Here is a 12,637-nt window from a genome sequence, read left to right on the forward strand (position 1 = left end):
CTAGCAATGTACAGAAAGGTGTTCAGTCCTTTGATAAAAAAGGATGCTAAGTTTATATGGACCGATGACCATACTAAAGGGGTAAACCAATTAAAGGAGATATGTAAGAATCTCCCAAAAATGGCTATACCCGTAGATGAAGATGATCTGGTGTTATTCACGGATGCCAGTGACGAATGGTGGGCAGCAGTCCTTACCAAGATCACCCAGATGGAGAAATACCATGCAGATACTGTAGCGGTCTTTTTTCAGAATCAGAGGCCATCAGATGGAATATCAACGAGAAGAAATTTGATGCAGTTAAAAGGGCTTTCGAAAAATGGCCATTATTTTTACTTGCTAAAAAATTCACACTCAAGGTTGATAACACCCAGGTAAAAGCTTTCCTAAGAAATAAGATTGAATCTAGACCTGAGAAAGCTAGGTTATTAAGATGACAAGCATTATGTCAAAATTATATTTTTGATATTGTTATTATTAAATCTCATGAAAATATTCTTGCAGATTTCTTAACAAGAGATGGAAGGCAGTGACGTGGATTCCATCATGAAAATGCAGAGGCATCTCAGGGAACACCTTGGGTTGCTTCAAACCGAGTTCAACCAGTTAGCCATTAATGCTGAAATGGCCGGCAGGTTACAACAAGCTGATCAGATCAAAGTATCTAATCGAATTACAGGATGTATGCAGGCTCAAACACAACTTTGGGCTACTATTCAAGGGCCAATTGTGAAGGCTATAGAGAAACCATTGATTTCTCATAAACAAGATATGCTAAAACCACTGGTTTTACAAAAACAAGAAATACAACCACCGGTTGTAAAATAAGATGTTGAGGGATCTAAAACTCAAGAAACGAGTGTGAATCTATCATCAGCCTTTGATGATTTGGATGAAGCAATAATTGATGAGGATAACTCATCAAGTCAACCCTTCGCCTCTGGGTAAAAGAGGAAGAGATCAATCTTAGGCCCAACACAGACAAGGGCAAATCTAAGATCGATACTAACCCAGCTATTATTTCTCCATTTCAGGTTTATCAACAGAGGTGGGAGAAATTAAGTACAAGAAGTGAAATTAACCCTAACACTTGCAGGGTTGATGTAGCAGGGATATATCCAAGGGTTTGGCTAAAAAATAATGTCAATCCTAAGGATGTAAAGCTCTGGTATGAATTTGGGGCTTTGGCCTCAGTTTATACAACGTCACCAAGATTTCCGGAGATATCACAGTTACCAAAATGGATTCAGGAAGCAGTCCAAGAAACATGGGCAAATAACGACCATTTGTCCAGAGGAGATGTGCTTGAATTATATTTCTTTAGTGCAGCTCCAGAACCAACCGGGAAAGGATCACACGAGCCCTTTCATTTCATCAAGCTGAGGAGACCTGACATAAATAATCAAAAATTCATCAAGGATCCCCTATCTGAAGAAATACCATTAGTGTCCACTTTTGGAGAAGATGAAATTTCAACCAGAAGGGCATGGGGTATTTGGGTTTGTCTCACCGAGATGGACAAGGTCAAGTTTTCGTTCAAATTTTATCAGAATTCTGTGAACGGATCATTCCTGTTAAACACAATGACAGAAAAAACTACGGCTTTTGCGGAAGAACTCTTCGAAAAGAAGAGAAACTTTTTGTGGAACAACAAGCTGTCGGGGAGTAAAGAGACTCGCCAAAAATTTTGTAACATGGCTCATATCGGAAGATGGTCAGAAAACATCTGCCCAGAATGTCCAAACCAGAAGGAGCCAGAATTCAAAAAAAACTTCAGACCCCGAACGAATCAAAAAGAATTTTCCGAGACAAGCAAAGGTGGACAGGGACCACCAAAGATGCGTTTTTTCAGGGGACCACTGCAAAAGCAGAAGATTCCCCGACAACAATAAAAAAAGGCATGTGAGAAAGATAGAGCCAAAAGAAAAAGGACAGCATGTGACTCCTCCACCAAAAGATGCCATCAATAATGGCATAACAGGACAAGGTGGATAACGGATGACTCATCCACTAGCTAAAGATGCCATTAATAATGACATAAAAGGACAAGACAAAATAGCTGTAAGATTTCTTGAAGTTTCCCGGTGAAACGAGTGGAACCTCAGCTATAAATACAAGCGTTCAAAGAAGCTAAAGACATCGAGCATTCCCTTCAGTTTTCTTACAAATAAATTGTTGTAATATTTCTCTTTCTATTGTAATAAGTTTTCTGTTTATGTATTTCAAGAACAAAGCTACTATGAGTAGCTAAACAAGTTGTCTTCTCCTCTTCAAAGGAGTTGATTTATGTAATAATATTATGTCTGAATAATTTTTCTAAAGTCTCTTGTTCTTTCATGCTCATATTTTATAATTAAATTCATATACCATACGCCTTAAGGTAGAAAATGAATTAAGGCTGTGCTGGGTGTCGTTGAAGGAGCTTGTGCAGAAACCATCTGTTGCGACTGCGTGGTTGGAGTGTGAGGAGCACTTCGTAAAACTCGGCAGGTATGACCCGACGATACTATGGTCAAAGAGGTATTTGAATTTAATTCATCTTACGGAAGTATGTTGGACCCTAATTCAGAGTATATCGGCTGGAAACCTTGCGTAACCGATAGTTCTGCTTGGCCTGAACGAGTTCGATAGGTAAAACAATGCCACGTACAAAGGATTAAATGCTAAACACTTTGTTAAGACAAATTTGGGGACCACTAGGGAGTTGAAACAAAGAAATTTGAGTGTAGAAAGTTAAGAAAAAGAAATGTTTGGGTTCGGGAATTTTAAAATAATTTGCCCTTATTTTAACCTCTCTTAACCTCAATTGTATTATTTTGTTCGCCCTAACGAAGGCATGTCCTTTATTTTTTATTATTAAAAACCATATTTTGTATGAATACAATTTTATTATAAGAATTTAAGTAATTGATTACATTAATCAATATTTGTACAAAATAATGAATATATAAAGTCGTGGTGTAGTTTTGAATTTTTCTAAAACGTCCATTTTATACAAAAAAAATATATATATATATAACTAAATGATTTTATTTTATTGAAATAATATTTTTTTTATATTTTATTTTCTTTCCTGTCATTTCAATTTTAAAAATAAACCACTTTTATTTTAGTTTTTTTAAAAAAAATACTTCATTCTGATTTTTATGAAACACGTAATTAATATTACATATATATGGTGTACTCCTAGATGCACATGGCTTGTAAGAATCAAGATTCTTCGGTCTTTATCAATTTCTTTCTTTCTCCACGACTTATGTTTTCTTCAATCCAATATATTATTTAATATATTTCATTAACTATGTAAAACATGCAATCAATGAATATTTATTCTAAATAGTAAAACTTTTGGGGCCGGATACATATTGTGTAATTATAAAATCCCATACAAATCCGAGAACACGTGCACTTATGATTTAAAAATAACAACATAGTTTCTATAATATTATTATTCTTATGAAATGAGATATTATATCATTCATTGATTTAATTCATGGTAATTTTTAATTTTTAATTTTTTTCTTTTTTGTTTATTAATTATTAATATGGAGGCATTTAATTAAAGCAACCCAACCACCACACAACTCATAAATATTAGTCGTCACACACACAAACTGCCAAATTCAAACACAATACAATACAATACAATTCAATTGCCCATACCCATTTCCATCCCCTCCAAACCAAAATCACATCACATGAAACCGATCAAAACTATTCTTCTCCTAAATCAGACCAAATTAACAACGTTAATCCTTGCTTTGGCACGTTGTTTTCAGAATCTTTCGTTGCTATAATCTTCGTTAAATTTCCACGATGATGCAGTACCAAAAATATGCCAACTCACCCCCTACTTCACCCACCTCCTTCGCGGCCAACAAGAAATCTCAGCAGGGATCCAACAAACTCTGCATCATTGCAATGGCAGTTGTCATTTCTGTCGCCATTCTGTTACCTCTCATGTTCTTCACCTTCTCCGCCGCCGCCCGCCAGCGCAACCACCAGCCGTCGTCCACCGGAGACGGCTCGGATAATGTACTCGTCATTCGGGAGGCCTGCAAGGCCTCGCGTGACCCGCAAACTTGCCAAGCATGGGTGTCGCATTCCAATACGGTCCCGGCGAAGGCCGCGGTTTCGGATGTCGTTCGATCCGCCGTGAAGGTCGCGTCCCGGAACCTGGATACGGGTCGGGGGATGGTTCAGAATATCCTGGACGCGTCCGTTGGGAACCAGAACAGGACCTATGCGGCCACTACTTGCCTGGATATCCTGCGTTACTCGGATTACCGTTTGAACCTGACGGGCGGCGCGTTGGAGGGTGGCAGCATTAAGGACGCGCGTGCATGGGTTAGCGCGGCGTTGGCGTACCAATACGGATGCTGGTCGGGGCTCAAGCTGTACGCCAACGACACCGACACGGCCCTGGTCCAGCCCACCATGGAGTTCTTGAATTCTTCGTTGATCGTGTCCACCAGCAATGCGCTGGCAATGCTCGCGAATTACGACGCTTTCGGGGACCAAACGGAGTCTTGGTCCCCGCCCAAGACGGAGCGCGACGGGTTCTGGGTAACCGGGTCTGGCTCCACGGGCTCCGGTTTTGTTGGCGGGGTGCCGCCTGGGCTGAAGGCGGATGTGACGGTATGCAAGGGGGTAGGCGGCGGCGCGTGTGACTACAAAGCGGTTCAGGATGCGGTGAATGCGGTACCCGATGAATCCAGGTCGGGTAAACGGTTCGTGATATGGATCAAGGAAGGGGTTTACGTGGAGACAGTTCGGGTTCCATTGGAGAAGAAGAACGTGGTGTTCGTCGGAGATGGGATGGGCAAAACGGTAATTTCAGGTTCCATGAATGTAGGCCAGGCAGGGATGACCACCTATGAATCCGCCACCGTTGGTAAGACTGAGGTCACATGTTGATTTAAGAATTTTTGTTTTTTATTGAGAAAAAAAAAAATAAATCTCTATTTATTTTATTTTAATTTTGAAATAAATATATTTTAGTTATTTATGATGTGGAATCCGCAGCCATGTCTCGCTGAATATTGCTAATGGTATTCGACGAAAACAGTCTGAATAACTTGCGAAGTGCTATATGCATGCAGGAGTTCTGGGCGATGGATTCATGGCAGCTAATCTCACAATCCAAAACACAGCAGGCCCCGATGCTCATCAGGCGGTAGCATTCCGATCGGACAGCGACCTCTCCATCCTCGAAAACTGCGAATTCATCGGCAATCAAGACACCCTCTACGCACACTCACTTCGCCAATACTTCAAATCATGCCGTATCCAAGGCAATATCGACTTCATATTCGGACAATCAGCTGCATTCTTCCAAGACTGCCTCATCCTGGTCGCCCCCCGGCAACTCACACCCGAAAAAGGCGAGAACAATGCTGTAACGGCGCATGGCAGGATCGACCCCGGTCAGTCCACGGGCTTCGTTTTCCAGAACTGTGTCGTCAATGGCACCGATGCATACATGGCTTTGTACTACAGTAAACCCAGCGTGCACAAGAATTACCTCGGCAGGCCATGGAAGGAGTATTCTAGGACGGTGTTCGTCCGATGTCAGCTGGAGGCTCTCATCGCGGTGGATGGATGGATGCCTTGGAGTGGCGATTTCGCGTTGAATACGCTGTATTATGGGGAGTTTGAGAATACTGGGACTGGATCCGATACATCGAAACGTGTTAATTGGAGTAGTATAATTCCGGCCAAGCATGTAGATTCGTACTCGCTCCAGAGTTTCATTCAAGGGGATCAGTGGGTTCCTGCGTCGTCTTCTTGATCAGCAAAGCCTGTAGAATGTAGATCATGATATAGTGCTGAAGTAACACACAGCTTGAAACATACTTACTTTGAAATTTGGGTACAAAATTTGTTGAAACTGTTGAGAAGCTGGAAAAAGAACAAGATTAATTCATTCTTGGTAATTGAACGAAGTGGGATCAGAGTAAACTTTGGATCATACGATTCTTACGGATATTGAAGTATGATTAGTGAAGCTATATTATTTTTATAGTAATATAGTTAAGAGAATTTTTGTAATATTTTGGATTTTTGCAAATAGATTATTGAATTCGAGACGAACACATATATTAAATTTACGTTGAACTCGATTAACTGGATATTACATGACAATATATTGTTTGTCAGCACAAGAGTTTTAATATCAAGTAAAATTTCATAGATGCATGTGAAGATAACAAGAACTCAAGAGCTTAGAAAATAATTCAAGAAACAACCATTGTATAATCACCATCATATTTCCACAAGTCACCAACACATTGTTTCATTTGTATAATCATCATTATCTATTTGGACAGACTATAAATTTACGGGTATTACAACTGGATCTAGACCTTGATCAACCACAAATGTTTCAGACGCCAGTTTCTTCCGAGAAACTGAAACGAGCTCGACTTCATATGAACCGTGAAATCCTCTGAACTCGAATTCACCCTGTTCATTTACATGCCCATGAGCACGAGTCAGCCATTCTTGCTTAAGTGCAAGATACCTTTTACCAGCTTCATTAACGTCCCCTTCCGAGTTCACTAAGTGACCATTGGTACGGCTCATAAACAGCTCCCAAAACCCCTAGAACATCACGCCCTCAACTGCAGGGTGAGCATACGCCTCTCGAAGCATGACTTCCAAGTCATCAGCTCTAACATACTCATTGTCTGAAGAGATGTCGACTTCTGTGAACCAGATTGGTAGGCGAAGAATACCCAACTTATCGAGTGCGGAACAAACGATGGAACCGATTGGATTCCCTATGTGCCCCTGTAGGCCTATTCCTCCAACAGGTGCTCCTTGTTCTTGAAGGTCAAGAATGTGTTGAATGTATTTCTCTGGGGATGATCGTGTATCACAGCCATCTTCGATGTGGTAGTCATTAACAAAAAGGGTAGCAGAGGGGTCAAGTTGATTTGCAATCTTGAACATGTTGGCTCTGATATCTTTTCCTAAATGATCTTGGAAGAAGGAACCATGCAGCATTTCATTGTTCACGTCATAGTGCTTGAATTTACCCTTGTATCGGTTCAGAAGACTGGTTAGACGGTTCTGAACAGCTGACATCATATCGTCTTTGCACAAAGAACGTATCCACAATTGAACTGCATCCTCTACTTCCCAAAAAATGCAGTGCCCACGAAGTTGAATGTTCTGGCTTTAACAAAAGTTGAGCATATCATCAGATCTTTGTAGTTCAAGTTTCCTCTCTGCGGCTCGGTCCAGTACCACTTCAACTCGTTTACAAAGACGGCCCAATTAAAGTTTTTGGAAAAGAAATCAACAAAATCTTCGTTTTCGGTGTTTGATCTCTCCATACATGATCTAATGGGGAAACTGTTTTGTCTGTCTGATTTTCACGAAGGCACCAACCAGAGAGCTCGATTCAGATGCAATAAACTTTAAGGTAACATCACGCTTGCGTATCTGCATGATAAAACATGTATTTAGGAAAGCAAATCTTACTTTGCTTACAATAATTGAGCATAGGGAACCAGGCATTCACCACTTACCTTGTCAGTTAGTGTTTTCAAGTGTTTAAATCTCAGGTGTCTATCAACAGGAAAGATTTGAAGTCCGGCCACCATCAAATCGATACCAGCATCAGGACCTTGGACATAAACCATAACTTTTTCTGGTTGCTTTTCAATTCTAAAAGATCCACCAATTTCATGCCATTTATCATCACTAATCTCAACTTGGCCACCATTTACCCATTGACTGTCCACACCAAGAGCAACGTTAACATTCTGTGGTCTAGTTATCCCAGCGCCTATTCGAATCCAAGCTGACACTTGATATGTCACATATAGTTTAATTTTATCTGTTATCATCTGAGCGGGGCCCATCCATGTTTGAGTACGGTTACAAGAATGTAGCGACCACTTAAAGGCTCATGGGCTTCAAGAGAATCTCTAGCCATGGGAGGAAGAATATGTGGTGAACCATTTCCAACGCTAAGCATGCAATTTCCAAGGGGAAACCATCCGTTGGTGCTGTCACTAAGGCTGCTGTTCACAATAATATTGACCCCATAAGCAACATTCTGGAAAAAAAAAATATTAATCGAAATTTAGCTTAAGAAAATAAGCAGCTGAAGCAAATATTTCAGGCAGTTTGAATTACTAATTCAACAACCTCGGTGACTGGTGGAGATGCAGGCGGGGTTTTGGCAGCGTGCATTACTATTATATTATTGAGGAGGATATCGGTGCCAGGATGCGGTCCTTCTAAAAAAATAATAACTCGTGAAGGAACACCGTTTAGAAGAAATTTTCCTTGCAGCTGCACCCAGTCTTTGTCCGTTGCCTGCACACTACATAAAAAATAGATTCATAAAATCATTTAGTATACTTGAATGCATCACATTGTGATGGTAGTTCAGTATCATGATAAATGATATTAAATTCAAAATACACCTACATAACCATTTTCTATCATGTTTAAAGAAAACCATCTCAACTACAAAATAAGATAAGATAAAACTAACCTGCCAATCCCTATATACTTTTCGGGGAGATTTGCTGCCTGAACCCACAGTGTGGCTCTAACATTTGCACTGGTGATCCCTAATATTCGAACTTTAGCCACAACCTCATACGCAAGCTTCCGCTGCACTCTCCCAGTAATCTCTTGTTGAATCCCATTCCAGTTCTGAGTTCGATCTGCCGTGGACGCAAAGAACTTTCCAGATATGGGAAGAACTTTCCCATCAGCCATAGAATCATACACTACAATCTGACAGCCTCTTCCAGACCAATTATTTAGACCATCATCAAATGTCGGGTTTTGTATGATGTTCTCATCACCGTCTGACAAAGATCCAGTGCTTTGACTCTATGCGATGCAAACAAACAAGACCACGTCAAAAAAAATTACAAGCAACGAAAGTTTACAAACATATTCTTTATTTTACTTCTCATTTTCCAACTGCAAGAATGATGATTATTTTCAGAAATAGCTACAAAGCTGCATGAGGATGTGTTACTTGGGCACAAAAATACCTCACATTGATTGGAACTGGGGCAGGAGACCTGTACAGATCTTACGAGTAGGTCAATGCCAGATGAAGGCCCTTCCAAGTAAAATGTAACCCTCTGAGGCATTGTTGAGAGGCAAAATGTACCTTCGACCTTCTCCCATCGTTCAGTTGAAGCAGAAGTTCTGCAAAAGTCAGGGGTGGAACCAATATATAAAACTACACTAATAATGCACCAAAAGTCTAAAAGAGTGGGAAACTGGGGGCAAACATTATATCTTGAAAAATTAAAGAAAATACAAATACATGAAATTGAACACATTTCCAGGGTTCACCATGCGGATGCAAATTGGGAATAGCTTCCTCAAGCAAGAATAAATCCAAAAAGAGAAAAATGTACCTTCCAATAAACGAATAACTAACTGATGAATCCTGATTTTCTAGCTTCAGAGTGGCCAACACATCAGCAACACCTTGAACAGCCCCTGATATTCCAACCCAAGCACAAACCGTGTAGTTAGATCCTGCAGAAACTCTGCTGATGATGTCTTACTCCAAGCCTTGCCAACATTCTTTCCGGTTTGTGACAACGGCAAAACTGCCGCTTAACTTAGTTGATAATCCTTCAGGGTAACCAGATTCTGACGAAACAACAAAGGCATCGCAGCAATTAGGATGCCATAAATGAAGTCCTTCTGAAAAATCATGGTTATGTATGATATTGGTTGCAGGTGTGCTGATTGGATCCTTCAATCCCTCATTCAAATTCTGCTGGAAATTCGAATTTGTTTCATGAAAGTGAGACAAGCTCGTTTAAGGTAATAGCAATTTGTTAAGTGAACGAAACAAATAGTTATGTAAATTCACTCCGTTTGATGAACAAAAAATAATGATGAAGCTGCAATACAATGACAAAAATAAAACTTCAGAATTATCACTTCACACCATTTCAAACAAGAAAGCTCCATAATTTTCTAACTTTAAGACAACTTGTAGGCTTCAAAATGAATCAACTGTCTCATGACCCTCATCAAACACCACATTTGCAATATTATGATTTCAGAGCAAAAGAACTTGTAATGCTCCACAAGTTGGAATTTCCTATCAAACATTTCGAAATTTGACCATACAAATCCCAGAGTTTTCCAGTTGATATCAAGCTCACACACCAAGAACTGATATCGCCAAAGCAAAACAAGCAAGGGAATATGTATAATTGAAAAGGGAAAGAGATAATAAAATAATTAAACAAATAAGGCCAACTCAGTCAAGTATAAAAGGCTCAGGATTACATCTTCTTGTAAAACTAAATCAGTGAAAGTCAAGATGAACTAAATACGTCCAATAAAGTCGCAATAATCAAATAAATAAAACCATCAATAAAAAAAAACAACTTTTTTACCTCGGACTTAAAGTTATTATTGGCATTGCTAGTGGATGGCATCTCCATATTATCTCTTGATCCCTGAAGAGGAAAAACACAATTGATCAAATGAAAAGAGTCTACATTAAAGAAATCTCACATGGGTTTCAAAAAATTTCGTGTACTTCCCATAAATTTGTAGAAAAGCACACGTTTAAATAGATTCAAAGCTCGATTCTTGAGTCTACGATTCAAAGCTCGATTCTTGAGGCAGCAATTGAAGAACTTGCCCATTATATACCTAAGTGAATTTTCAAGTGAAGTTTAAGGCAAGCACGGACCATAGAAACCCACCAATCAAAATGCTGCCTTCTTGATGACATTTGCTGTGTCTGCACTCCCAACAAAATATGGCCATAATCTGGTTCCGTTGTGGGATTAAAGTAACAAAATCTAATTCCCAAGAATCCAATTTGTCATTCGCAGATAAGTTAGTGGGGATGATTATCGATGCTTCGGATTGCAGATTGAGGTTTGATTGTACGCTTGAATTGAAATAAGAGATTTTGACAGGTTAGTTTGCTTTGATCAATTTATTATACCTTTCTTGGTGTTTACTATTAGCTTCAACGCTTCAATTTGAAGCTTGTTCGATCAATAAACAATTAAATATATTTAACATAATATTTTTTTAACAATAACTATTTAAAAGAAATAAGGTTGAGTTCATGCTAATGTACTTATTTTTTCTTATAAACTATTTTTTTAATTTTATAAATGAATTAAAAAATTTAAAAGTATGAGGTAAATTAATAAGCAAAAAAGCTCTTGTGGATTATGTTTTAAGTGAATCATTTTAATTTTAATTTTTAATATTAATATTTATGGGTAATAATGACTTTTTATCTTGAAAATTATAGAATTATTAGGTTAATTGATGCATTTATTATTATTATTATTATTATTATTATTATTATTATTATTATTATTATTTTACCCATTGAATACAATAATTTAATGGTTGTCATCATATTCCTAAATTCATTCTAAAAAATAATAATGAGAATAAAATTATAAAATAATGCATTATTTCAACTACCTATTTTTTCTTATAAATTATTTTTTAATTTTATAAATGAATAATTATTATTTTTTGTCTTAAAAAATTTAAAAGTATGAGGTAAATTAATAAGCAAAAAAGCTCTTGTGGATTATGTTCTAAGTGAATCTTTTTTATTTTTTATTTTTATTTTTAATATTAATATTTATGAGTAATAATGATTTTTTATCATGAAAAATATAGAATTATTAGGTAAATTAAGAGAAAAAAAACCAGTTATGATAATATAATAGTAAGATGCTAATAAAAATGATGAATTAATCATATTGAAATAGATAATGAATTAAATAAGGATTGTAACAAATATAACAATGGAAGAATTCACATATTTTTTGTACTATGACAATAAAATAATTGATCATTTAAAATATTTTTAATATTAATATTTATGGGCAATAGAAGAATTCACATACTTTTTGAAAAGAACTATTTTTTTAAATTTTTTACAATTTGTTTTTATTTATTTTACACTATGTAATGTTAGACAATATAAAAATATATATAAATAAGCTAAATTTTAGTTTGTAGCTTAACTGAATTGTAGTTAATCAAATAGATAAATAAATCTTGAAAAAAACAAAAGAAAAAAAAAATAAAACTTACGAAATTAATATAAAAAGTTAGAATTAAAAAAATTAAGAATATAATATAAATTGTGAAAATAACAAAACTAAAACAAAAAATTTAGTATCATAATATTAAAAGTTATCTATGATATGTAAAAAGTAATAATATTTATAAATATATTATACATTTATGACATGCATTGAATTGCAACTAATGCATCCCTTAACACCATTACACAATTTATTTTTTAATTATTTTTTTTGAAAAGAACCATTTTTTTATTTTTCACAATTTTTTTAAAGTTAGGAAATATAAAAATATATAAGAATAAACTAAATTTTAATTTGTGGCTTAATTGAGTTGTAGTTAATCAAATAGATAAATAAATCTTGAAAAAAATAAAAGAAAAACTAAAACTTACTGTATTAATATAAAATGTTAGAATTAAAAAATATATAAGAATATAAATCTTGAAAAGAATAAAACTAAAAAATAATAATAACATTAAAAGTTAAGAGTTAAAAACATATATTTACGAAATTAATGTAAGAGTATAAATTAAATATATTACCTATCTAAAAGTGTG

The 12,637-nt window shown here is 36.6% G+C and overlaps 1 protein-coding gene and 1 pseudogene across 1 annotated transcript; one reads left to right on the forward strand and one right to left on the reverse strand.

Moving 5' to 3' along the window:
- The first annotated feature begins 3,654 nt into the window (after positions 1-3,654).
- LOC140864870 (probable pectinesterase/pectinesterase inhibitor 51) lies at positions 3,655-5,971 on the forward strand. Its single transcript, XM_073269263.1, has 2 exons — positions 3,655-4,894; positions 5,103-5,971. Exons 1-2 carry the CDS (start codon positions 3,817-3,819, stop codon positions 5,789-5,791), a joined length of 1,767 nt encoding a protein of 588 aa, XP_073125364.1. The 5' UTR covers positions 3,655-3,816; the 3' UTR covers positions 5,792-5,971.
- A 289-nt stretch (positions 5,972-6,260) lies between these two features.
- On the reverse strand, positions 6,261-10,938 carry LOC140863570 (endo-1,4-beta-xylanase 1-like; annotated as a pseudogene).
- Between the last annotated feature and the right edge of the window lie 1,699 nt (positions 10,939-12,637).

The sequence above is a fragment of the Henckelia pumila genome, chromosome 4 (genome assembly GCF_033568475.1).
Source record: "Henckelia pumila isolate YLH828 chromosome 4, ASM3356847v2, whole genome shotgun sequence".
Taxonomy (NCBI): domain Eukaryota; kingdom Viridiplantae; phylum Streptophyta; class Magnoliopsida; order Lamiales; family Gesneriaceae; genus Henckelia; species Henckelia pumila.